The 27,626-nt window shown below is 39.2% G+C and overlaps 1 protein-coding gene across 5 annotated transcripts in view; it reads right to left on the bottom strand.

Moving 5' to 3' along the window:
* The window catches only part of LOC130555312 (receptor tyrosine-protein kinase erbB-4-like), a 261,288-nt gene extending 239,924 nt beyond the window's left edge, over positions 1 to 21,364 (bottom strand). For all 5 annotated transcript variants that reach the window (XM_057335417.1, XM_057335419.1, XM_057335418.1 and 2 more), the window contains exon 1: positions 21,017 to 21,364. In XM_057335417.1, the coding sequence (XP_057191400.1) occupies positions 21,017 to 21,095 (79 nt within the window). In that variant the 5' untranslated portion in view covers positions 21,096 to 21,364. The remainder of the gene's footprint in view (positions 1 to 21,016) is intronic.
* Between the last annotated feature and the right edge of the window lie 6,262 nt (positions 21,365 to 27,626).

Raw genomic sequence — 27,626 nt, 5'->3', positions numbered from 1 at the left:
CCTCTCATATCGATTCTCTCGATATGGCCCTCCGGTATGACATGTGATCAATAGTGTTTGATCATCAAGAATTCTGCACAATGAAAATAACTGCCTGATTATTTATGATGTACAACAACAAACACATTACACTGACCTCTGTCTGGCTCTCTCACACAAACAAACACATTTTAAATATAGATTTATATCCACAGCAGTAAAACAAAAATACAAAAAGGACATAAATAGTTCAGATGCGTATGTTTAGAGAAAACCTGCAGGTCACGCATGTCACTCAATACCACCTACATACATGCACGTAAAACATATAAAGACTTTTCTAGCATTGTATTCTCATTTAATTCACACATTAAGCTCACGATGAAATTTCAATGTCATTTTTTCAACAGTGGAGCTGTAGATCTGACCAACCACGTTGTTCAAATGCCGTAATGAGCTGTAAGAGCTCGCTGGCGTGCCGAGTGCGGCTGCAGCGTTGAGATGCAAATGAAGTCGGCGTCCTGCCCGCCCCTGTGCCCGTACCACCTTTAATTGTCTTCTTTGATCTGCAGCTAATTCCGCTAATTAGGAGCCTATTCTAAACGTTGAACATTTTGCTTTGCTTCCAGCGGCTATAGAAACTTGACTGCGCCCTACTCTCGAAACCAGAGGAAGATGGGTAACTGGATACCTAGATGGGCAAACAAGCACAAATAAGCTCATTGAACTCCAACGAGAAGAGAGACCAACATATGAGAGATAGATGAGCGATCACACTGCATGGCTGAGCACAGATGCTGACTTCAGCCTTCAATTGCATAGACTGGAATGCAGAAAGCATGAAGAAATCTGGCAGGACACCCATATTAAACACCGTCCCTCGTGCTATTGGCCCCAGATGCCACACTTATTGTATTTGTGCATTCTGGCATACCATGATATGCTACACTATATAGAGCCTGCAAACTCACAGTGGCTTTACACTACTGCAATCGGTTTAAAACAAATTTACATGCATATCGCAGCCGCTTTTAACTAGAGATGCACCGATATATCGGCTAATAATCTGTATCGGTCAATAAAAGCATGTCAATCTATAGAGGACAGGAAAATGCTATTCATTTGTGATCTGTATTTAGAAAATGTTGAAAAACATCACCAGTTTTTCAATATGAAAGTCATTATATAAATTATTACATTCAGAAAGTTAAATATTAATTTCATCTTCAGAATCGGAATCAGTATCGGTAGATTTCACTTTTAACTTAAGTACATTATATCAGGGAATGTAATCCATGATCATGAGCGTCATGCTTTTTCAGTTACGGAAAACACAAATGAGATAAAATAAATAAGAAAATATAACACAATGTAACAAATTTTTTTTTAAGTGGTGTTTCACTTTAATTTTTACTGAAGTTTAACACGCTGAATACGAAATTCACAATAATTCTTTTTACCATCGACGGTACACACATTTATATATAACAATATTATTACTGGTGCGCAGAAATTACAAGGAACTGGCATAACACTGAGCTCAAAACAATAGTTTAACATAACAGTTACTGAAAATGAGTCGTCCAAAACTTCTGAAGTGTACATTTGATCGTTTTTGTCTTTTACGAGTATACTGTCCTCGCGCACCAAGTTCCCGACGTAGTCACCCATCATCGCTTCATCCCACCTTCCCTGTGCTACAGAAATTTCTGTAGACAATTAGAAAATAATTTTTTAAATATGTGAAAATTTGTACAGCTTTTGTTCATTTGCAATATACCGATATAATGTATCGTAATTAATGATATAAGCTCAACATTTAATTGAGCTAAATAGACATGAAAATAAATATTACCACAATAATTAGCACCACAGAATTGTACAAGAACTATAAAAAAGTCGGGCGAAACAAAAATTTGTTACACTGTGTAATCTATACAGTACATGTGCATCTAGAATAACACAAAGTTTTTAGAAATAACCTTCCAGCATAATATTACAGCTTCTCCTTATGGGATTCTTAGAGAAACAGAGCAAACTCTCCAACTGTGTTCTCAATATGACTCCGTGCAAGCCAAAGTGTTGGATTATCCACCCCCTGCCATGAACTTCCCCATTACTGCCCCTTACCAGTGTGCTCAGCATACGGACACCAGTAAACACCACTCTGTTCTCAATTTCACCAACTATCTGCTGCAAAACATAATTGGTTTTAGCTGGTTTTTCCTAAGGGAAGGTTTTTTCAGAAAAGGTTTGGAAAAGATCTTGGGGGATCTGCTTTGTGCTTTATTGATTAGACATTGGGGAACAAGTGGGATGCATACAAGTCTTTTCCATCTCAGGCACAAAGACTTGCCCTCACATCACCATTTAGATGCTACAATCAGATTGTGTGGTGTTCTGATAATAGCAGTTGAATTATTATCCTCATAATCAGCTTGTCATTAAAGGCATACCTCACCCAAAAGTTTTAACTGTGTTATTCACTCTCATGTTGTACAAAACCTGTATATGACTCTTTCTTTAGCAAAGCGCAAAAGAAGATATTTTGAGAAATGTCTCTATTCAAAATATAACTTTTCTTACATGCTTAGAATGAATGACATGAGGGTGAGTAAACGATGCAAAAAAATATTTTTGGGTGAACTATCCCTTTAATTCTTTCAAATTAGTCAGGAATAATTATCAATTGATTATCTTTATTAATAAGAGTGTTTAAGACTGTTAATACACAGAAAATTTTCCAAGTGCACATTGGTTTAAACAAATGCATATTCCATGTCAATGATAATTCTTGTTTACTTGATACCGTAGATAGCTGTAAAAAGCCAATATGAAAATAGACAAATTATACCAGAGGTCCAAATACATTTACATACATAAACACCCTAAAAATGGGTCAGAGCCAATAAAAGACGAGGAAAGCAATGAGAGTCTGGTGCTGAAGTGAGGAGATGTCCCCTGCCAATCAGCGCTTGGCCTTTTAGCCTTTCTCTCTGCCCGAGACGCCTGTTTGACGGACGATCTGAGTGCCGGTGACAGTTCTCGCCACGGCGAGTGTGTATGTGGGTGCGCTCTGTGTGTGTGTACAACCGGGACGGCAGCGAAACGCACTACGGGGCAGAACACCGCTGCCAATTTGCAGCTGCGTGCTGTTGGGGCTTCTGCTAGCACGACTGCAAATTCTCCTCGCCTCACCTGCAGCTCTCATAAACAATCCCTCCTCTTAGTTATTCATTCATGCCTTCATTAGCATCTCAGCCATTAGTGCAAAATCCTCAACCCTTCACAGCCCGACAGGCTGTATCCTTTCTGTCAGCGAGAGAGCGAGTGCCATCACTTCCCGCAATTCTAATGCTCGGAATGTACGTTCAGTTTCATTCTCTATGGGGTCTAAAAGTCTCGCTAAAAACACAAGCAAGAGATACTGTAATTCAAAGGTTTGTTTACCTTCTGTATATACAGTATATAATGGCTTATAACTTGTAGTTGAACTTTCACAGCAGTGATACACAAAATGATCTCACAGGAAATTACAATTATTTTAGGTTTGTATAAGGTTATACAGAATTGAATGATTAATTGGTCCCAAAATAAATGCTTGTGTGTATATGTGTGTGCAATGTAGGCATTTTTATGTTTAGCCGTGGAAAAAATCAAGAGACCATTCCAAATGTTCATGCAATCAGCATTTCTAGATGTATTGTGTACATTCCAGTTCAGTGTCTGTTGAATTTCAACAAAATCTCAGGAGTCACAAAATCATGCAACAGCAATGTGAAAGACAGACAGCATAAGACAAGACGCATGAAAACTGTGATAAAAACCAAGCTTATCACATAGAAAAATATTTTTTACTTTTCCCAAATACAAATATTACTGTTGTATTGCTTAAAGGTGAATACAAACTATTCTTTGCGGTATTTAAGGTCGGAAAAAATATAGAGCATCTTTTCCGTTTCTGTTTGGTAGAAATATTGTTAGTAGTTTTCAGAATGAAACAAAAATGATCATTTTATCTAAACGCATTCCTAGAAATAGTCAATTCAGAAAAACTGAAAATAATTTTGAAACGGTCTGTTAATTCAGTCCGCAGCTGTATATATAAATGCACACACATAAATGTGTATATATCAAATATTTACATAATGTAAATATTTGTTATGTAAATGTATATACATTTATGCATAAATATATATTACTTACATTTCCTAAATAAAACCATGTTTGTTTGTGTATTTATATATATACACACATAAACATGTCACACACATACGTATTTATTATATGGTAACAGGTTAACAGGCTTATCATTTTCGATTTATGGGTTGAGCTGTCAGGTACGATGACAAATGCCAGTTTGACATCATTTGACATCAACACGTAAAGAACAGTGCGTAAACAAACTTGCAATTTTATGTTTCAAACAGAGATGGCGCTAAAGAGTAAACTTGGGTTTTACGTGATCTTACCCAATTAAACCAAATGTACATGTCAAGTAATGACAAGTCTTTTTTGAGTCTGGAAAACTAAATGCATAGTCGGCCGACCTATCGTCTACGCCCCACCCCACCTGCTTAACTGTGGCAACAATCTGGAGTGTGGTTCTAATGAGCATTTTGTCAGGTTTGTTGCTCTAATTAATTCAATTTGGGAAATGGGGGCAGATGGCTACAAAGCAGGCAAATGAACCCCTCTCCTTGTCTCTGCTGATGCCCCAGAAGCTTCCACAGGGAACTGCTACAGATGTGATGGCTGAAGAACCGGCGAGTAGATGTTGCAGCCAACACACTACCACCCGACATTAGACGCTACTGATCTGTAAATGTTGAAGAAGCATGAGTGTAAAGAAAGCAATACATCAAATGCAGTACCAGAGGGGGAAAACCACCTGATTTCACCTGTAAGAAATCATGCTGTTTATACAATATACGTGCATATACAAGTTATAATAAATGCTTGCTGGCAGGTAAGCAGAAGATTTGCTGTGCTTGGCAGAAGATGTTACAGAAACTGTTAAATACTCAAAACAGAGCATCTTGGGAACCCTCGGTCTTGCTTTGGGCTACTCTCTTCACAACGTGACGGATGGCAAGAGAAACACACCAGAGCGATCGATAACACAAAGCAGCATATCTGCTGATTCAGGGGCTCTGCGTACAGCGTTGTGCAGTCCCCAAAAATTAGATTTTAAGCTTAAGCCTCTTATGCAGCAAAATATTAGATGACATTTAATCATTTGCCCAGCTGAGATTTGTAATATTGTGTAAACTGTAATGCTATCAAAAGTGCATTAAGAATAAGAAATCAGAACATTTAAAGGGACAGTTCAGCCAAAATAAAAATGCTGTCGCTCCGTTACAAATCCATTTGACTTTAATTTTTTTGCGGAAGTTGAAAGACGAAATAAATAACACTTTTGTCATTTAGACCTGTATGACTTTCTCTGCATAGCACAAAGAAGATATTTTGAAGAATGTTGGTACACAACACTGGCTTCCATTGACTTTCACTCTATGGACACAAAACCACCAAGACTTTTTTTATCTTTTTGTGTATGTGTGTGCATGTGTGGCGTGCGTGCGTGCTCTACAGATAAAACAGTCATACGAGAATTTTTATTTTTGGGTCAACTTCCCTTCAGTCACCATTCACTTACATTGCATCTTTAGCCTATACATTGAAAGTGAATAGTGACTGAGTCTGTCAGTCCCTAACAATTCCTACTTGTCTTTGTGTTTCACGAAATAAACAACAAAGCGAGTAAATAATAAAATGCTCATTTCAATTCACTCATTTTAATTGAAAGTATCCCTTTAAGAACCTGGTAATATTCAATTTCCCCGGCACATGCACACAGAGACAGTTGCTCTCTTTGCTGACCGTGCTCATAGAGGAATGCTGGTGGGTAGAGCAGCTAAACCTGCCAGCTCCCCCAGGGGCACAAAGTATGAGTGCCCATTAGAATGATAGGACCTGGCAGCTGGGTGCCCTTATACCCTCCTAATTAAACCCATGCCACGCTGACTCCAGCAACGGTGCTGATTGTAACCGGTTGAGCACAGGCAGGGTGTGAGGGGATGGACTCTGGGCATTCTGGGATGATGCTGGGCATACGGGAAAGCCATAATGTGATTACTGTGCTTGCAGGGCAACAGAAGTTTCTTCCAAATTCTCGCGTTCAGATTGAGTAGAGAATTGGGTTCTCCTTTTCAAATTCCCTAAAGTATTAAACTTATTCAAACTTTTGCAGATATTTTCAATGTTTGTGCCTTTACACTTGACACTAAAGAAACGTAAGATTCGAGTTGAAAAATCTTCCACTGACTTCCAATGACATTTACATTTTTAATGCCAATGATTCATTCTTGCATTTATTTGCATACTGAAATGTAAAAACCTGTCATAAGTGCCATGATGACAACAAAGCAGCTAGGATGCAGCATTTCATTTGCACAGAACCGATGTCGAAAACCTGTGCTTAACTTAAATAATATTCTTTCCTTGAAATACCAGGATTTCTGTTCAGATTTTTTTCTGCCTTACTTCTGCTGGGCTGCTGGTACCGGGAACACCAGAAACAAAAACTTGTTTTGTGTCACAGAAGAAAGTCACACAAGCTTGGAATGACATCAGGGTGATCCTAGATTCCAGCCTTTGTGAGGACACTTGACAAAAAGGTCTACGTTTTCTTACATTTTAACAAATTTTAAAAATGATGTCACAGATGAGTCTGTAGCGAAATGTTAGTGCAGAGTGTTCTGTGTACAGGTCGAGGTTGTAACCGGCTGGTGCCATAACAGCTCAGGCGGAGACGGGCACTGAGAGCATGCATAAAGGGAGGTGAACAAGTGTTCTAATTAGACGTGAGCCCGAACGAGTCATCGACTTCAGGAAGAGAGCGCGAAGTGGAAACGGGCCCAGCTGGATGTACTCAAAGACAGTTTGCATACTAAAGAGAGGAAAAAACACGACAGATAAACAAGAATACCTGGAAAAGGGCCCGCTGTTGTGTGTAGGCATTGCACCAGAGACTGACACAAAAACGTCTACAGATGCCAGAAAACAAAATACATACACAGTACTCCTGCTCTGTAAAGTCTAGCAATTTATCATGTTACTATCACCATCTGGCTAAAATAACAGAGACACCTATGATCAATGACAAGATTTCACTTTCCCAATGTTTTATTCATCCCTCTACCTGATCCGTCAGCTAGTGCGCTTGTCAGCGGGCGAGTGGGACATATAGAGAAAGGGACAGGGCATTACAGTTTCATAGTTTGCCCTATGAAAAAAAATGCAAACCTGAACCCACAAAACCACTTTCTGATGGAGTTACATGTAGGGACGCTGCGTGTTTTAGGGGAAAACTTATTCCATCACATGATCGAAGAGCCCCCTCAGAGACGGGTTCTCCATCACAGGGGGTGTTTAACTCAGACAGAGCGTGCTTGTTGTTCAGGGGTTTCTGGCCCATCTCCGAGCGTGGTTTTCTTTTACAGGTTTAGCCCCAAGAGAGAACACAGAGCTCTGGTAATGGAAGAGGAGTCTGGGAAATGCCACGCTGGTTATTATCTATCCCGAGGCCACAGCAGACCTCAACACATGCTACGAGGAGTCCAGAAGACGGCGAGAGTGCTTGAGTGTCACACGAGGGGAAAGGGACGCTTGGGTTGGGTCAGGATATGCATGTGCGGTCATTGTAGGCGTTTGTACTGCTGGACACCCTTACGTTATTGCATTAAATTTACATATCCAAAATATATGGAAAAAAATGTAATGCCGTGGAAACAAACGTAAAATATTGTCCTTCTGAAACCTTGGATGTCCAAATTCGCTTTTTAGAAAATGGAAAAACACTGTACATTTAAAATGATTGAATACTGTGTTGTCAAAGTTGACAGACTTTGACAATATTTGCAAAACCCAGTGACAAACATAAAGGGTGACTAATAATAATGATTTATTGCAAAATATAAAATCACGAAATATGAAGATACAAGGTTTTAGACGACAGCAGTGATATGTAGCTTGAATGTCTGTAAGTCGCTGTGGATGAAGTGTCTGCCAAATTCCTAAATGTAAAATTAAAATATCAGTGGGAGGAAAGGCGTGCAGTAATTTGTAAATAAACTGAAAGTGCATAATATATCATACTATGAGGATTATCAATGCATGAATCAAACTCATTCAGAACGCTGGCAATTCCTTATGCTGCTTTGCTTGCATTATTTTTCATTACTTCCCTGCATGTAGGCACAAATCATAAAGAACGGTGAAATTGCTCGCAGTAGCATTCATTTCTCCTACATTCTGCCTATACACAATTTCCCACACGAGACAGATCCTATGCAATCCAACGCCTTCACTCCCATTGGTCGGTTGAACGTGATGTCACTGCACAGTTAAACTTTTCTGAACAGTGTTGTATCACTGGACACGCCCACATCAAATCGCAAAGTTCTTCCTTGAGGCTCACTCCTACTGATACAATGACCCACCACCATGTTGACATCCCTCTTATAGAGCGTTCCCACCAAACGCGACTTGCGTGTAGTTGGACACTTGAACATTTTGAGTTTACTCGCTTCATTCGCGCGTGAAATTCACTTCACAACAGACGCGAATTCGCGTCATGGGAGGGGCTTCTGCCAGGCGGCTCCAGTCTTGTATGTATATATATATATATATCTTAAATTGAGTAAAGATCGTTTTTTACAATTTACCAGATTGTCCGACCTCCTCACTCACTTTCTTCCAAGCAAGATCCTTTTTATTCCTGTTTCGATAAAATTAAGATGTATCGTACAGCTCCGGGTATCCACATACAGCGACGATGATTTTGTCCTCCATTGTTGTTTCGGATTTCTGCCTCCGCACGCTACGTCATAATTACGTCACTACTAGAGCAAGCTCCTGATTGGTTCAGGACGCCTCATTCGCCACTTCATTCACGCGAATTGCACCGCAGGATGTCCTATCGCGTCTTTGCATTGACTTAACATGTAAATCACTCGCGCTTAACGCTTCATTCGCGTTTGGTGGGAACGCAGCATTACTTCCTTTGAACTTCCTCTTCTTCCATAACCAGATTTTCCCCTCATATCTTCTAACCCGCTGCGTTTGCGGCAAAATCAATTACGAGGAGTTTGGTCAAGGTAGCACTACATCAATCACGTACATGAGCTTTTGCCTTCAAGGCCATAAGAAAAAGAATTTTGAGAAAAAGATGTCAGGAAAACAGGAGTACAGCAGGTCCCCTCTAATAGAATTTAGTCAGGCTATAAAATCTAAAAGATCAAGAGTTCCTTCAATCAACAGCAAAAGACATAAAACAACTGGCGGCTGTCGACAGATTTACACAACGTCCGCACAATCACAAATAAAATCACTCTCAAATACAATACCAGGCTGTGACTTAACAAGCGACAAGGAGAAAATTGGAATATGTCAAACAAGTGAAGGCAGAGAAGTGAAAGAGATTTTTTTCCCCTTTAAAAACATGCACAGTAAAGGCTGGGAGTGCCTGACACATACACTGCAAACCGTCAGCTACACAAGCATTTCGACATAAACACTCAGTGTTATAAAAAAATCTGACTTGCATAAAGGAAAACTATAACGAAAACATATAGAACAAATGCTACAACACAGATTTGCCGATACAGCTTTGGGAGCTGTAACATCTGGTTAGGAATCAGTTTATCTTATCTTAAAACTTTTACCAAGAAATACGAGGATGGAGCTAAACTTGTGAGCTATGATGATCTGAAATGCTGACAATTCTAACTGGCCAATGGCTCCACAAGAACACACACAGTCCGGAGTCCTTCACTAGTGACTATTAAAGGTGCTGTGTATAATACGGTATTTAGGAAGATCTATTGACATAATATACATAACTATGTTTTCAGAGGTGTATTAAAGGACTCGTTTAATGAGCACTTTCAACAAGTTGGTATGATTTATTAGGGTCTTCGTGAAATGTCTGGAACATATTTTGCTTAAAAACACTCAATGGCTGTGTAAACAAAACCCTTCTTGCCTCGTCAAAAACAGCTATGCTCATATCAACCCGTTTTGGTGCATGTCTCTTTAAATGATAATGAGTTACAGCGCACCCCACCCCCCTTCCGTCCGGCGTGTCAACACAACACACGTGTACTGCCATGGCAATGGTTTAGCTGAATTATGTTTCCTGAACTCCTCTGTTTTTAGTTTCGTTTTAAACGTCTCAAATCATTCATCCGGAGACTAAAAAAATCTGTCACAGCAAACAGTGCTCACGTTGTGCGTGTATGCTTGCCTAAAATCCACGGAATGCGTTGACAAGTTATAACGTTACACACACAACGTGAGAGGATAACTAGTATGCTGTGACAGATTTTTTAGCCATAGGACGAATGATTTCAGAAGTTTAAAACGAAACTTACCCCAGTGTTCGCCCCTGTTCGTTAGCAAAACAAACAGCTTGCCGCAGCTGAACATATTAACGCACATACATACAGCTAAACTCCAAGTGCCCATTTGCTAAATAATATAAAAAAGAGTAAGTTTAACACTGGCTTTGAATGTTATATTTAGCCCGTAAGTGACTTAGCTAACGTTCTCCTCCTATATATACGGTACATGTACGTCAATTCAGACTGTTGATAAATATTACTTACATCGGCAGCTTTGTCTCGTTCAGTTGGTGTCGATCCCTCTTGAGGAACAACTTTGAAGCTAATCCTGCTTGTACTGTCCCAGGTTAAAAAAGCACTCCGGTTTGAAGTGATTTGCGCAAACAAGCAGGTTTTTACTTATGGTTTCTGAGGGATTTCCACTAAAAATAAAATAAATCCACTCCTGTCTCTTCCAAGGTTATGAGTCTGTGCAGCGACTACATTGCATGTTATCCACGAGCCATGGCGTCACCGCTGTCGCTTGTGAAAACAACAATGGCGGCAGCGCCGTGGGTGGAATTGTGTAGATTAAGGGACGGTAATATTATAATAAGAGCCTGCGTCTACGTCACATCAGGAGTGAAATCTGAACGGCTCGATTTCTCACATGCTTGCAGAGAAAGGCTTACCAAAACAAAGTTACTGGGATCTTGTTTTTCATGTTTTCTGGGGGCGACCCGATTATACCGCTTAAACACAGAAAAATTTTGACTTTCATGCAATGGGCTCTTTAAGATCTCACATAATGAAGCGTTATGTTTTTGTTACCTTGGAATGAGCTATTTCTATCTATATACACCCCGGGTCCCCTTACATGGAATTCGCCATGTTGTTTCTACAGTAGCCCTAAACGGACAAACTGCTCTACAGAGCGCATTTCGTAAATACGTTATCTCCTTCGGCAAAGAAGCGAAAATACGACAACAGCTTAGTCCTGTGTCAGGTGCCGTAGTGCTTCGAAGGGAGGGGTGGAGTGAGCCGTTGGATGCAATTCGCAGCTGCCCCGCTAGATGCCGCTAAAAATTCCACATTACTCCTTTAAAAGCCTAGAAATAAATAATTAAAAAGATTATCATGACTATAATATAATAAAGAATATAGTTTAAAGATTTGTTTCTTAATTAAAACTACTAATCATAATAAATAGCTACTTTTAAATGACCATTACTGCAGAACGAATTTTTCGTTCATATAATGTTGTAGTTACTAAATGCTAAATGGATCTTGCCAACCAGCCAAACCTCGACCCCTGACCTTAACTTTTAGTGGGATAAGCAATCTGACTCTGAATCAGTGGCCTCCAGTAACCTTAACCTACTTCTAAAAACGTTCACATTGTCAGAGGGGTCAATATAAAAATGACATATCTGCTCTGTGATGGACTGGCCACCTGTCCAGGGTTTCCTTTGGCCTAAGATAGCCGGGATAGGGTCCAGCTCTCCCTCCCTGAAACCCCAAAAGGGAAAAAGCTGTACAGACAATTGACGGATGGATTGCATATGTCACATGTACATTTATGCATTTATTTTAGAAACTATGGATAGTTAGGAAATCAGCTTTTTCTTAATTATCAGTGTCTGCAAAATTCTAGTCAACATCTAGACTCTAGAGAGTCTTGTATAACATATGAATGAAGCTAACGTTACTTTTTACCCCCTTTCATAACCTGGATCACAATCCCATAAGCACCCCTAGGGTGAGCCAACGGTGAGTTTGGAGAGAAAAGATGCAGTCAAGAGAAAAGTGAGCGTCATACAGCATCTGACTCTAGATGTCCGGTGGTCGTTCAGGATAAAATGTCCCTGTCACAAGTTTGTGGCTCCCCTGAGTGAGGTTTGATTTATTGGGCTGTCCAGCATCTCTGATAGTGGACGTTTTACCCACTGCTCCTGGGAACTGTACCCATGCTTTTTTCACGCAACCTCATGCCAAAAAAAGTAAAGAAAACGAATATCTGGCCCTTAAGTCTTTGGAGCTAAAATTAGAGATTCTCTCTCTTTCCAAATGTCTCACTCCATATTGCAAAATGCTCCTGCATCAGCATTCTGTTCACCTTGCTGGGGGGTTTAATGTGTCTTTATGTGTGTGTATCAGGTAACAGGGGACAGTCCAACAGTACACACCTCAGCATGATGCCCATTGCCCATACACCGCAAGTCTCAATCTCAGCCGTGTGTGTGTGTGTGTGTGTGTGTGTCTATAACCAGGTCACCAGCGGACCACCTAGATTAAGTACTGCTGTCTACAGTCAACAGCCACAAAAGGCAAAACTCTACAGAGTTGACATTGGACTTTTGCATAGGATTTTTTCTTACTAATGTACCAAAGCCTGCAGTGCTGCCCTACCCACAATTCTCTGCTGTACTACCTTTTATCAGAGGAATGAGCTTGCATCACAGTCAATTCATTGGGGGAAGAAAAGCACAGTATGATTTTTCAGCTAATAACAGACTTTCACAGTGTAAAATAACTACATAATTCAGCGGCAAAATCAGCCAATCATCTGTAAGCCCGGCTCTCTTTAACTCTCTTTTCTAAGGTTCTACAGGTCGAACGACAGTCTTTGCTCGGCACATGGCTCATCCCTCCTGCAGTCAGCCAGGCAGCCAAGGTCAATTGCCTTTACCCCTTTCCATGCTTTATGTGGCTTTACGGCAGACATTATATTTTCTCTGCACCAAGGTGACTGCTCGGCCACAGGAGTGCTTAGCAGACGCATCACTGATCGTCCTAACAGCATAGGCACAGTTTTTAAAGTTTAAAAGCGTCATCAAATTGAATTGTAAAAATAATTTTAAACATGGTTTCTAAACATGTTCCCTGTCATTGACAGGCAGTCAGTCCCGCCTCAAAGTCACAGCTTTGCTTGATTCCATGTTGTTATGCAATGCCGGCTGGGATGCTCAGATAAACAGTGCTTTTGTTTTCATAGCGCCACAGTGTTTACTTAAAGCAGTGGTCACCAACCCTGCTCCTGGAGATCGACCGTCCTGAAGATTTCAGCTCTAACACCAATCAAACACACCTGAATTATCTAATCAAGGTGTTCAGGTTCACTTGATATTTACAGACAGGTGTGCTGAAGCAGGGTTGGAGCTGCAGTCTGCAGGACGGTCGATCTCCAGGAACAGGGTTGGTGACCACTGACTTAAAGGAACAGTTCACCCAAACATGAAAATTCTGTCATCATTTAATCACCCTCGAGTTGTTCCAAATCTGTATTAACTTCTTTGTTCTGTTGAACACAAAATACATTTTTTTGAAGAATGTAGGAAAGCAAACAGTTCTGGGGCACTCTTGACTACCATTGTCATTTTTCTACTATGGTAGTCAATGGTGGTCAAGATCTGTTTGGTTACAAGCATTTTTCCAAATATCTTTCTCTGTGTTCATCAGAACAAAGAAATTTATACAGATTTGGAACTCGAGGGTGAGTAAATGATGACAGAATTTTTATTTTTGGGTGAACTGTTCCTTTAAGTGCTAACTTATGGTTGTCTAGGTATACTGAATTGGAATGAGGAAACAATTGCTCACATCTTATTGAAAAAAAGTTTTGTCTTTTTGGTCTGTGTTTCCACACAAATACATACTGTATATAACAAAGGTAGAAGACTTTGCCGCAATACACATTTGACACATACACATTAACATATTTTAACAAATATATTCTTTCCGCACGTTTTGGTATTATTGCAAATCGCTCTGGGAAATTGTTATTTCAGGCTCCCAGTCCTGATAACAATATTTAAAATAATAATATACCTAAATTTAATATACTTCGATTGAATAATTTATAGTTTCTGACAATCCATCAGTGAACATTGCATAGAGAAAAACTTGCAATAATACCATGTATCTTAATACTGTATATTCTCTTTAATTTTCCCACTAGTATTATTTGTATTTTTTTTTTTATTATGATGTATGTAAAGCTGCTTTGCAACAATGAAAATTGTGAAAAGTGCTAGTTTCTCTTTTAACTTTCAGTTTTTACTCCTCAATGCTTTTATTCCCCTTCCAAATCTCTCCTTTCTGCTCACATTTTTTCTCTCTCCTATTCTCTCTCTCTCCCTGATGTCTGCTATTATGTGCCACCATGGGCCGCAAAATCACCTATAACCGCTCACATCCATGAGAGCTTCATTAGCGGGGACAAAATGTGTCTGTTGCGAACAGCACAATGAAAATCTGTCCCTGAGAGGGAATACAAACATTTAATTATGCAGCAATGACACAGAGAGACTGAAAGAGCGAGAAACCGCTTAACTCCTCCGCTAATTACCGCTTTTTAATTTTGACCTTCCATTCATCCACACGTTTTACTACTTTTCTGATATTTCCTCACATGCACACATTAGCCAGTCAAGATTACGACTAGTTGGCCACGGCAGTCGTCTTGAAATGGTCAATATTGCCCAAACCCTTGTTGGAATAATGATGCTAACCTGCATTTACTATGAATGTAAAAAATGCCACAAAACAATGAATAAAAAAATGAATGAAAAACATGAAACGGTCAGTAGTGTAAGGCGCAATTTGTTTATAGAATTAAAAAATATTACAGACTCTTCACTATTTATAAGTAAAAGGTTAAGGTGTGGGTTTAAATGAGAAGAAACAGCTCACTTAGTTGTTCTCCAAGAGAACAACGAGCCCAGTCTCATGAATTGCGTATAAATAACACGCACGTTGCATTATCGTGAAATACGTACGCCAAAGTTAGATTTTGCGTGCATATGATACGCCTATATAGCGCGCGTGCATATTAACCGGTAATTTGTCTTATTAACCTGTCCCCTAACCCAAACCCTAAACCTAACGTTAGCGTGCGTGCATATTATAACCTCTACCCTAACCCAAACCCTAAACCTAACAGTATTATTTTAATTATTTCAGTGTTTCCTCTTCATGTACGTTTCAAAATGGCTGCTCTCCAGCGAGGTGCACGCAAACATTGGCGTATCATATACACGCAAAATCTAACTTTGGCGTACGTATTACACGATAATGCAACAGCGTGTTATTTATACGCAATTCATGAGACCGGGTTGGAACAACAGAGGGAAAAGACGTGAAATTGGGGATGCACAATTAACTTTAATTCCATACAATCGCTTTTAATTCCACGCACCGTGGTAATGAGCGCATTTTAGCAAAGATTAGGCCTATATCTATTGTCATACTAATTTCTCCCTTTTGTGGCGTGCACACAAAAACGGATGAAAGAAGTTGAAAGGAAGAATTGAAGCAGACGAAAGCAGAAGCCAGAAGAGGACGACTCCGTATTAAATGATTGGCAGTGTCAATCAGAGCCATGTTTGGCTCTCTCCTTCTAAAACCTCAAACAGACGAAATCCTCGGGAATGGCACTTATTAACAGCTCCTCTGCTGTTCTTAATTGTAGGCTGACAAAGCCTGTCTTTGGCTTTAGGAATGAGGGACAAAAGCAGCTCTCAAACTTCATAGTTATGGACGTCTGAACAGCTCATGTACATCTGAATAGCACTTTGTATAATGAGTCAGAAAAGTGAACGTTATGAATTTTGTCAGTACGAAGAGGCGGAACTCAAGTCTGCGTGAAACAATGGCTAGCGACTGATTGGTATTGTGCTGTTTATTGCCTGTATGGCTGTCAATCTTTCACCCTTGTCAGTTGAAAGTGAAGAGGACAATTATAAAACTCGCCTGCTAGTCTGAACTGTTCTTCAGCAAAACAGAGAACATCTATACAGTCTGCGAAAGTAGAAAACGGTATCAAATGAGTTGCGTAACGTCTTGAAGCGGTTCATCGTACTTTCATCTAAAATTAGCTGAATGATTATTTTAGCAATTTGGTTATTTAACGAGCTCGTTCATCCCAAAATTTAAATTATTTCTTTATTTATTCACCCTAATGTCATTCCCAACCTGTGTGATTTCCTTTCTACTAAAGAACACACACACAAACATTTTGAAGAACGTTGGTAACCAAACTGGCCCCATTGACTTCCATTCCATTGACTTTCAACCACTTTCAGACATTTTCAAAATATCTTCTTTTGCGTTTCGCAAGAATAAGTCCTATACAGGTTTTGAAAGACATGAGTAAATGATGACATAATTTTTATTTTCTGGGTTAATTAAACCTTTACTAACAGAGAGCAAAAGATGAAGCTGTAAATGCTTTTTTGCCTCTGTTGTTTGGAAACAATTAGATTCCACTACATTCACTTAAGTGTGATTGCTCTTGTTTCAACACATTACTGCTGAACTTTAAAAAATGGGAATCAAGAAAACAGCAGGAGCCAAACTGGCAATCACTACTGTTCTAGATAACAAGAAAGCATCCCCAGCCAGCAGGGCTCTGCAGTCAGAGGTTAAATGATTTGAACTTCTGACTTACCACGTAACTGACCTAGAAAAGCGAATAGCTCGGCTTCTGTCTGATGCGATTCTTTTAGATACTCTGCAGATGGTTAAAGCTGTTGTCTGTAGTGAATGTGATGTCAGCAAACATTTTTATGTTATGAATTACACATGAGTTGCCATGCCCTTTTACCCATGGTCAAACACTGCATGTATGAATACTGACAGCAGTTCAGTAATGTGTCGAACCAACAGAAGACGGTAAACACGGCATGTGCATATGAATGTAAAGCAAGGCGCAGTTTAAACACCGTCTCTCCCTTATGGGCGCTGTGATTCTTTGACTTCAGGCTTCGCAAAGGCATTTTGTACTGTGCAGGCGCTAATTGTAACACAATACTGCTCGGCAAATACTGTCAAATGACCATGTAATTGAATTTACACTAGAGCGGAGAGAACCCCCCTTTCAAAAAAAGTACTTTGGAAAGAAGGGAAAGAGGCTGTCCACACACATCTTGAGATTAAATTAAAAATGAAAATTTAAAAAAAAAAAAAATACAGCAATAAACACAAGCTCTGCTTATCTTGAATAAATGACCCTTAAACGGATTGTTTTCCCAAAAATGAAAATTCTTGTATCATTTACACATCCCCATGTCATTCCAAACATGTATGACTTTCTTCTGCAGAACACAAAAGAAGATATTTCGAAGAATGTTGGTAACCAAACAACGCTGGCCCCATTGACTTCTTTTACGGACACAAGACCACTAAGACAATTCTCAAAATATCTTCTTTTGCGCTTCAAAGAAGAAAAGGTGAAAAAATGATGTCAAAATATGTACATCTGTTTTTCTGGGTTCAGCACATTTTATATCCTGTCCAATGCAAAAATGTTGAAAACGTAAGCAAAAATATATGAAAATATTTTATTTCAGTCTCAGTAACCAGCATTTAGGTTTGGGTCTCTGCCAGTGTTTAAATCAGTCTTAAAAACCTACGACAGGTCTGAGTGATGGAAGGCCAAAGGAACCGACAGCAAACAACGATAAAAATGTGTTTTTAGAAGTAGCTAATTCCCATCAGTCTCTGCTTCTCTGCACTACAGAGTAAATCGGGATGAGGCGGCACCTTCCTAAGCCAAGCATGTACAGCAACAGTCAGTCAGAGCAGGTCCAGCGGGAGAGACACTCGGGGCAGAAGCGGAGAGGAGCACGCTGCGCAGGAACCCGCCTTCGCTTGGCAGGAGTTGGCACTACTAACAGAATCAAAGGCTGCTTTTCTTCTCATTGAAACACACGAGCTCAGAGGTCAACCTGCCTTTCTTGGACCACGATGGAGAAAAACGAAATAAATGGGCTTTGTGAGACAATGGCTTATTGCTGTGTAGGCAGGCGTTTGTAGCGGCGTGGCCTCTTGCTTTGACTAAATAAAAAGGACGCGAGAGATGCTGGTCTCTCAAAGCTGCAATAAAACTAAATGCTTTACCCTTCTTTGTGATAGAGATTCTCGCCTGTGCTACACTATGTAAACATTTAGATGTACTGTGAACTTGACATGTGCTTCCCTGGAAGTATACAATAAGGCTAGGTCAAATCAAAGCTGCAGTTTAAATTAATAACTTAAACAACAGTTAATTATGTGAATGAGGAAGGTTGCATATGACAGGGTGGTAACATTTCAGCAGAGGCACAACTTATAGGCAAAAAAAATATCATTATGATAAAGTAGGGCAAGAGAGAGGATTCCCGTGGGATACTTAGGCCTCATATGGGCCCTGTCAATCAAAATCTTGTATTAGCTCTGAGGCCAGACCGGACAAAACTGAGCCAAGAATTTTTTTCTTTCACAGAGTTAACACAAATTTAAATCAATATAACAACACTGAAATAAATACTACCTAACCGAGCTAAAACAAACCTGCCATTAAGTAGATCTGGTTTTAAATTAAACTATTAACATAAAGAGCCCTTTAAATAGGATTTAGCACAACCTAAAAAAGCCTTTTAGCACCTAAAAGGTTTCTGCTATTATTACAAGCCAAACCACCTACTCGAGTGAAGCTGTTTTTCTTAGAAGAACTGGTGTGCACAGTATCACTCTCCTATGCTTGCAAATGTTATACAGCTCTATTGTAGCAGTAACCCTAGCCAGGAAAAAAAGAGCAGATATAGAGAAGAGTTTAATTGCTGAACCATTAATTTTCATCAACAGCGAGTCTCTCCTCTCTGTCGAGACTTAATCCAAACCTAAGCCTATTAACAAACTGATATTTATGTTCCTCTTGTTCCCCACAAGTATTTCTACTTGCACTCCGAAATGTCACGGAAAAGACTGCACGGCTGTCTTCAGACAGACTGAAGCGATAACCGATACAGATAAAGAGCAATACAGTGATTTAAACACGACTGCATATTGCAGTGGTCTCATGAAGCGGATCGTCTCATCAACTCTAAACCGAACGAACAGGTTCAGGGATTCTACATAGAACAGTTCTGGAAGCATATCAACTCGAAACTGTACTGAATAAATTACAATTAATGTTATTATTTATGATGTGGCATGCTTAATGTTTTATAGCATGACGGATATATGTAGCAACTTACTTTTATGGATTTTTACGTTTGTATAGCAGAACTATTTGGAATATTGTAGGCCTATTTATTTCTACGCTTTTAAACACATCTACTTTCACATGGCTAAACTTATAAAAATCCGGTGATCAGTAGCCTTATACTTCGCAAAATTGTGTCGTTTCTTTTTTATTTTTACGGACTCGTTAATAGTATCTGTGCGGTTCGGTTTTTCAATTTATTTCATCTATAAAATAACTCGATCGGGGCAGCGCAGGTTCAATCCGTGTGTGTGCGCGCGCGCGCAGCGGAGCAGAAGTGCGTCAACTCGCTTCTTTGCCAAAGTCACTGACACTAGTCATGAACCATAAAGATCAAGCTGTGTTCTCCCACATTCAGTTGGTCAACTGAAACGGTCGATTCTGTATTTTAGTCAATGATCAGTTCTTCCGATCTAGACTTATACGCATTATAATTATTATACAGTAGCCTACTATTTTAACTGCCGAACATCCCAAAGTATTCCAAAGCAAACGCACGACATCGTACAACCTTTTCTGTTTGATCAACTGGTGTAACGCCTCGCTATAAAGTTTACTTGGATTTAAATGCGGTCAATTTAGCTCGACTGTGATGAAGAATCGGTAATTGCAGCATCATTTATACGACTGCAATCGATACTGGTGTTTCATATTGATACATTTTGATGGAGCTACGTTTGAGGATTAGCTGACTATTCATCACATACGTGTGTGCGAGCGAAATAGAGGGGGGAGAGAGAGAGAGATGTGATTCGTGTATCTCGGTTCATATACCACCACCATGTGGAGATCTGGACGCAACGTTGGTTTGAATTCCGATTATTCTTACGTGGTAAAACAGGAGATCTCTGATTCGATTTGCATGCCATTTGCCCTTAACACATTAAATCTGCATAGTCACAGTCATAGTCATATATAAAAAGAGAAAACACCCTGAATACAAGCAAACCACAAATGACATCTAAAATTGCAGGCTACAAAAAACAAGTTTAAAAGAACTGCGTTTTCCTTAAAAATTAACAAATAAATGTTAAGACTGTAGCTTAATATTACATTTGATAGCATGATGTCATTTCAACCGGTTTACTGTTTTCTTGTTTCCCCACAAAAAAAGTAAAATATGAACCAGTCACCACAAACACACGCCAGTTCGTCAACAAAGCGACTTTTACACGCAGGGAAACAGACAAGCGCTTAAACTCTTTTACTCAGACAGTGTACGGGGTGAGAATAACAAAACAACGTCCAACGAACACTGAATGCCCCTTTCACTGCCACTTCAACAGTGCCATTCTGCGCTATCAGTGCCACAGCTCCAACTGTATGCCAGTCAACTGCACTCAAACACACAGGCACTCCATACATGAAATCTATATGATTCATCATTGTGGTGGTGAATGAATGACACTCATTTAATATAGGCTACCAATGTAGCATCTTATAGATTTCAGACAGGTTTCATTGTTGCAAATCAAGCTTAGTGAATGACAAAAAAGATGCGATGGTTCCAGACACCAGAGGATGGGAACTGCGAAATTCATTCGCCAAAAAAGTATGCCGAGCTTATAGGTGCGCGCATGAGAACATATCACCTTTGCGCACGAGACGATGGGCAGTCGTTACTCACCTTGTTGCGAGTGGCTCAGCCGGATCGCCACTGAAGTGAGAAGAAAGCCGAGGCAACACAGACAAGACGCCAGCTTCATTTTTGAAGTTACCCTTGTATTTCACATGTCCAATATCATATCCTTTATATTTAAAATGTCTTGGCACGCAACTGCTCTGGAGTGACTTCTGAAGTGGTCCTGCTGTGTGTTGATGCAAATAATTCAACGAGACGCTCCGTGTAATTGGTAAATAGTCCTCCGTAAACAGCGTAAAAGTTTAGGTGCGAGAAATTCGCAGTACTGTGGTTTGACGGGATCTCGACGCAAAGCTCATGCCATTACTCTCTTCAGACGCTCTTCAGCGCTGCTACGGCACAAAGCCCGAGACACGCCCCCTTGCAACTACGCTCCGCCTTGCGCTAGTCTGATTGGTTCAAAGTCGGTAAAATTAGATAAGAGCCCTCCCTCCGCTGCTCAACGTAAGTGTGGGATTGGCTGATGGAGCGCTCGCTTTTAAATACACCTGTCGTGTTGTAGATACACGTCTTTTTTATTAGGACGTTTGTTAAATGTTACATCAGCATCGAGTAAGTTGTCCCACGCTTGTGTAAATCGTGTGTTAATAAGCTGTGATTAAAAACAATACTACAAAAGTAAAGTTGGTTGGTATATTGACTTTGAACAGAAGGTTACTCAGCTACATTCTGACACGTTAGATTACAAAATCCACCTTCACACCTGTCATTAAAGATGAGGAGAGTCAGACGCAATATTTAAAACATCTGGTATGTTTCACACACCCTCAAACAGACATGTTACGCACTTCTACATGAAAATAAACAGATGAAATGTCAGCATTTACATTTTGTTTGGACTAAACATGCCTACCTGTCTGTTGTCCTCCACGATACAAACATACCGTTGCCAGTAAATAGGTGTATAATTAAAATTAATTAATTAAAATGAATTATTATCATTACAATGAATTGTTATCGAGTTCACACTGGAAACACCACAACTGAAAATATCACACAAAATACAACCCCATATGCACCTCATTTAGCAAATAAACAACAAAAATAAACATTAAAACAGTACAATAAAATGAAAATATGAAACAATATGGCATACATTCTAATGTACCACAATAAGAATATTTTCGATTTCTGTTTACAGATCCTCTGCATGACATGTACTGACCCTCAGGGGTCCACGGAAATCCTTGGTGTTAAGTGATTTAAAGTAGATGAAAACTAGAATTAAACCAGAAAAAGAAACTTATCCACTTTCATTTTCACAGTGCCCTTGATTCCTGTAAACTCTACTCTTCTATTAATCATTTTTGATGGAGTCAAAGAAAGTGTTTGTCAGCCTGTTCTGCTGGTATGGGACATATCTGCATAGTTACTGTAGTAGTGACCTTTCGCCACAGGAGGGAGTCATAACCCCACTTTGGGGTTACCGAGGTTCAGAGCCAGCAGGAGATCAAGCTGCATCCTTCCAAGCATAGAGAGCCATTGAATGGCATTGGCATCTTATTATTTAAAAAGGCTTGTCATCTGCATTTAATAATATTAACCAAGTTTTGTGATTTGATTAAATATTAAAACCTTCAGCTGTCACCTATTAAGCTACTTTCCTCTTCTCATTTGGCACAGAACGATGCAATTAAGCTACAAAATATTCAAATGGATTTTTGTGTTCCATTAATAAATGTTTTGGAATGCTATGTATGACAATATCTTCCAGATGCTCTCAATCGCATTATTCATTCTCCGGATTAGAAGAGCGAATAGCAAAGGTTCCGCCGGCTGGCAACAACAGCCTTGATGCTAGGTTTAGAGCTAATCTAATACACGACTCCATGATTTGTCTAATGGATGAGAGTTAGTTGTGCGAGGGCCGCCAATAAAACCTGAGATTCAGAAGGCCCTCCTATGCATAATGATTCCAGACACACAATATCCAAGTAATGAAGCGGCTTTATCAACAAGGCAGAGCTTATTTCCACTGGTGTCTTTCTCTCCCCTGCTATCTTCCATTACACTTCCTGCATTTAAACACCACCAGCACTTAACAGCCTGCCACAAACTATCAACTACTAGAGAATTACAAAACTGAAATTATTTGCGTTCAGGAAATGCCAGTTCCCAGCCGATCATCAGAATGGTAGATCACAGGAAATTCATTCACACCGAGTGTTTTTAAAGCTACATAAGTGAGCAGTTCAAGATGCAAACTATGATAATAAGTGTTTGTTATCAAAGCAAGTGCGACCCTATTAAATGTATACAGAACATGCATTACGTGCAGACAAAGTACAAAAACTCAAATTAAACGAAGGCCAAACAGATGCTATGATATACAGACTTTAGGTTAATATATAAAATTACTTCTATTAAAAAGTATGGTTCACCCAGAAATTACAATTATTTATTTTTCCCCTCGTTTCAAACTTGTATGACTTTCTATCTTCTGCAGAACACAAAAGAATTATATGTTGCGAACTGAACCACAATGGTACCCATTGATTTCTATTGTATGGACAAAAAACCAGTGCAAGTCAAAGGGTACCGCTGTGGTTCGGTTACCAACATTCTTTTCAAAATATCTTCTTTTGTGTTCTGCAGAAGAAATTCATTCAGGCTTGAAATAACAAAAGGGTGAGTAAACAATGACAGAATTTTTGGGTGAATGTTTTCATTTTTTTTCTATTCATTCATTTAGGATCAATTTTTCTTCAAAAGTGACTCAGATGAGAAATACTATAAGAAAGTGATTGTATTAAATGAGACATAATACAATGCCACAATTCAAAAAATGCTAACACAAAACGTAAAAAAACAAGACATATATGCCAAATCTCTGCATTCGCGTATTAAGTAGCCCTGCCTCCTTAATCCTAAACTAAAGCCTGCTGCAGTTTACAGCGATTTTAGCGATCTTATAATATCATGACAGGTCACACTGCGCGACATGGATCTAATAAACTTGGGAACGACATGCATGTACACTGTACGATGATTTCTTTTATAGACCTTAATAGAGATCAATGCATCAGAATGTGCAAATTGCAAAGTAATGACATAATTATGCTTTTTTGAATGAGTCTGCATTCAGTTATCTAAATTCTCCTCAAAGTTTGATGATCTGTTACTTTCTTAATGGCCTGGAGTCAATTGACAAATTGTGTCTTCTTACTCGAAGGCTGTTAAGGTCGCTTAGATCTGGAGTCGCTGAGCAATGAGAGGCATTACCGAATTACATACACACCATTACGTGGCCGCTGCCACTGCTAAGCGCCCTCATCAGAACTTCGAAGGGAATTCAGTGACTGTGTAATTGTTTTCAATTAGGTGGATGCTCTCTGCCAACGTGTCGCAAGAGTTTTCGGACTCGGGTAAAGCTCTCTGTAAATGGTACCCTGTGTAACATCAGTTTAGTTTCATTTAGACCTTTCATAACAAACATTTACCCAAACACACGAGGAGAAATGTGTATAACTGTGGGAGAGGGAGACTTTGGTTAAACTAGTGATTCAGCAGTGCAGATTAATAATAACTACCTTTGTGAAGTGGTGTCAATTGGGTTTTAAATTACTTGCCGGCCCTAATTTTCACTGGAGCCCACATGAATTGAATAGAGTGAGATTTTAATAAGGAACTAAATCATTGGTTAATGGACTGATGAAATACTGTTGTAATGTTTCATAGACTTTCTCCAAAAGCTCTTTTTTATTATGATAGCATTAACAATGAGATGCTGCCATCTACAGGACTTCTGGGGAATTGCAGGCAGTATGGCTCAAGTTACCTTTTCCACATACAGTTTTACTGCTAAAATCATAAAATTCTAAAACAAATTATATACTAAAATAAGGGACATCATATCATTGGTCTGAGGTATATCTCTCTAGATGCAAGACTATCCAAGTTTAACTTCATTTCTCTAAGCACACAAAAACTGTCTCAAATTGCAAAAATAGTTTGCTAACAAATATGCCTAGGACTTTCACAATTTGGCACTGATAGCCAAAAACCTTTGCACTGCCATTTGACACTAACAAATACAAGGTCACATGCAGGCTCGTTTTATACTGACAAATATAGAATGAATGCACATTAAAAGCATAAAAATAAATGTTTTGCACGTCCAAGAGAGTTGGCCCAACTTACTAGGCTAGTTAAAAAGCCATGGTTTTTAATCTTTAATATAGTAATTAAATGGTGTTATATATCAAATCAAAATAATTATTTGAAAAGTTTGAATTCTACAGCATTAGAGCACCAAACAAAAGACGCATCTGAACCACATTTCCACGTTTTGCGGAAATTCCACACATTACCATTGAAACAAAATGTACACGGTACAATTATGATATCTGCTGGACACATATGAGAAAAACAGAACCGCACTCTAATAGTACTGTGTTGTCAGCCTTGGCAAAAAATGAAAACAGGATATATATTATGAAGGGCCTATGAAAGCCTATGCCACATGGAGGCTGCATCGGGCCTGGGTACTTTGTCCTCCTCGACTACAGCACTAATGCATCATTGGATTGTTACATGAGACATAAAACATGAAAAATGCAAGAGATCTAAACGCCAATTATCAATTTCCCAGACTGAAGTTCGTTATCTTTAACGTTGGTGTAAAAAGGACCACAGAGAGACTATGCGCATATCTTTTTTTTTCATACAGGTCTGCGAACTTGCTCTTAATCTCTATAAAAAGAGTGAGTGTAGCCCTGCGGTCTCGCGTGGGTCAGGGTGTATGATGATGGTTCACATTCACAGCTATCACTATTTATATACAGATACAGACAAGAGTTGACACCAGATCCACCACTCATAACCAAGATAAGCTCGTGCGTTCAGCATGTGAGAGTTCATATCATTGCGTCTGTCTGTGTGTGCGTGCGCGCACCATGTCGGAAACTGTCAGCGCGTGTGCATCGGCGTATTTGTCCATGCACGTCTGTCTGCAAGTGTCAGTTTGTATTTATCCACACACACAAGGCACACGGAATCACTCTAAAACCTCAAAAGCATCCGGACTCTCCACAATTTCCTAATGATTCAACCAACTTCTGTTGTGATGAAAGGCCCACGGCCACAGAGAAACTCGCATGGCTTACAATCGCTTCCTTAAATTCAGCGCCATAAACGCGTCTAAAACGACCAATGGCAAAAGGACATACAAACGACGACATTCATGCTATATGTTTACCATTTGCGACTGAAGTTGTTTTACTTGAAAACGTATGAATTAGTTGTCACACTACACCGCTAAAAGAAATATAAAGACACACCTTTAACTCACGTGAAACTGGTTGATCCAATAGCAGTACTACATTTGGAAATGTGGTTAGGTCTCTTCTTAACCCAATTCATTCAGAACGAACCCCTTAACGCACGAACTCTATTTGAACTTGCAGACAATTTGTAGACAATTCTTTTGGGTTATCGACGTTTTCAACATTAAAGTTTGAAAATCAGCAGATTTACAATGACGTCATCTTATTTCCGGAATCGGTGATTGCGCTACTTTTGGCATACTAAATTGAGTTTCCTCACGCAGCGCTGCGCAGAGCGATCGGTTTATGACAGTAAAGTACCGCGAGAGTTGACTCCGCATGATTTCAAATGTGAAATTTGGACGTAATAGATTGCGGTTATCTACCGCACAGGTAGCATTTTGTGTGTAAAACGTTATTTTATGTGAAAACAAAACAAAAACAATGATTATAATTTCCCATGTTTAGATGTCATATCATAAAAAGACTCAGGGATAGACTTACAGTCTGTACTGTGCTATACACTGTATAAAAACCAGTTTCGTAAACACGTTTAGTTAGTAAAATGATTTTTATAGCGCCATTCAAAACAAATGTTACAAAAATGTTTTACAATAAAATACAGAAAAACACAAAACAACACAAAGGAATTTATTTTCACAGATTTACTTGCAAAAAGCAAACCAGGTTGACTGAATTATTCAGGAGAGTGAAGGAATATGAAAATCTTTTTTATTTTACAAATTTTACATTACTAGCACAATACAGGAATGCAGGAGGCCTATAAGATGGTAATGAGTGTGTAGTTATGTGTGTATGGTTCGTCCATCTGTTACACACAGATAGTATCAGACACTTCTGTATTTGTCCGGTAAAGTGTGAATGCAGAGTGTGCAATTTTATTTGTACATTACGCGTACACTATTACTAGAAAAATGTCCAATTTGAGATGAAAATGCTATTTATTCATTTTAGCCTATACTAGAAAACCTCGTTTCCCACAATTCTTTGTGGCAGCATCAGAATAGTAAATTAGACAAGAAGAGGCCATCAGTTTCACACCTAATGTGTAAAATTGTACTAGTGATAAAAACACATCGTGTCTTTGTCAGGAAGTCATAAAAAATACTATAAGAAATACATTAATTTCACATATTTTAAAATATTAGTGGTTACCCCATTTTTAGTGTTAAACCATTTAGTGTATTGGCAAGACTTTGACAAGTTTTTGTGAGACTTGGTATATTAAATGTAGTAAGAGCCTATACTTTGCATTTGCATTCATCTCAGTTTATGCTCAAACTAGTAGGCATTATCTATTTCTTGCCATG

This window comes from Triplophysa rosa, linkage group LG6 (genome assembly GCF_024868665.1).
Source record: "Triplophysa rosa linkage group LG6, Trosa_1v2, whole genome shotgun sequence".
Taxonomy (NCBI): Eukaryota; Metazoa; Chordata; class Actinopteri; order Cypriniformes; family Nemacheilidae; genus Triplophysa; species Triplophysa rosa.
Note: the sequence above shows the minus strand (reverse complement) of the source record. Positions and strands in the feature narration are given on the sequence as shown.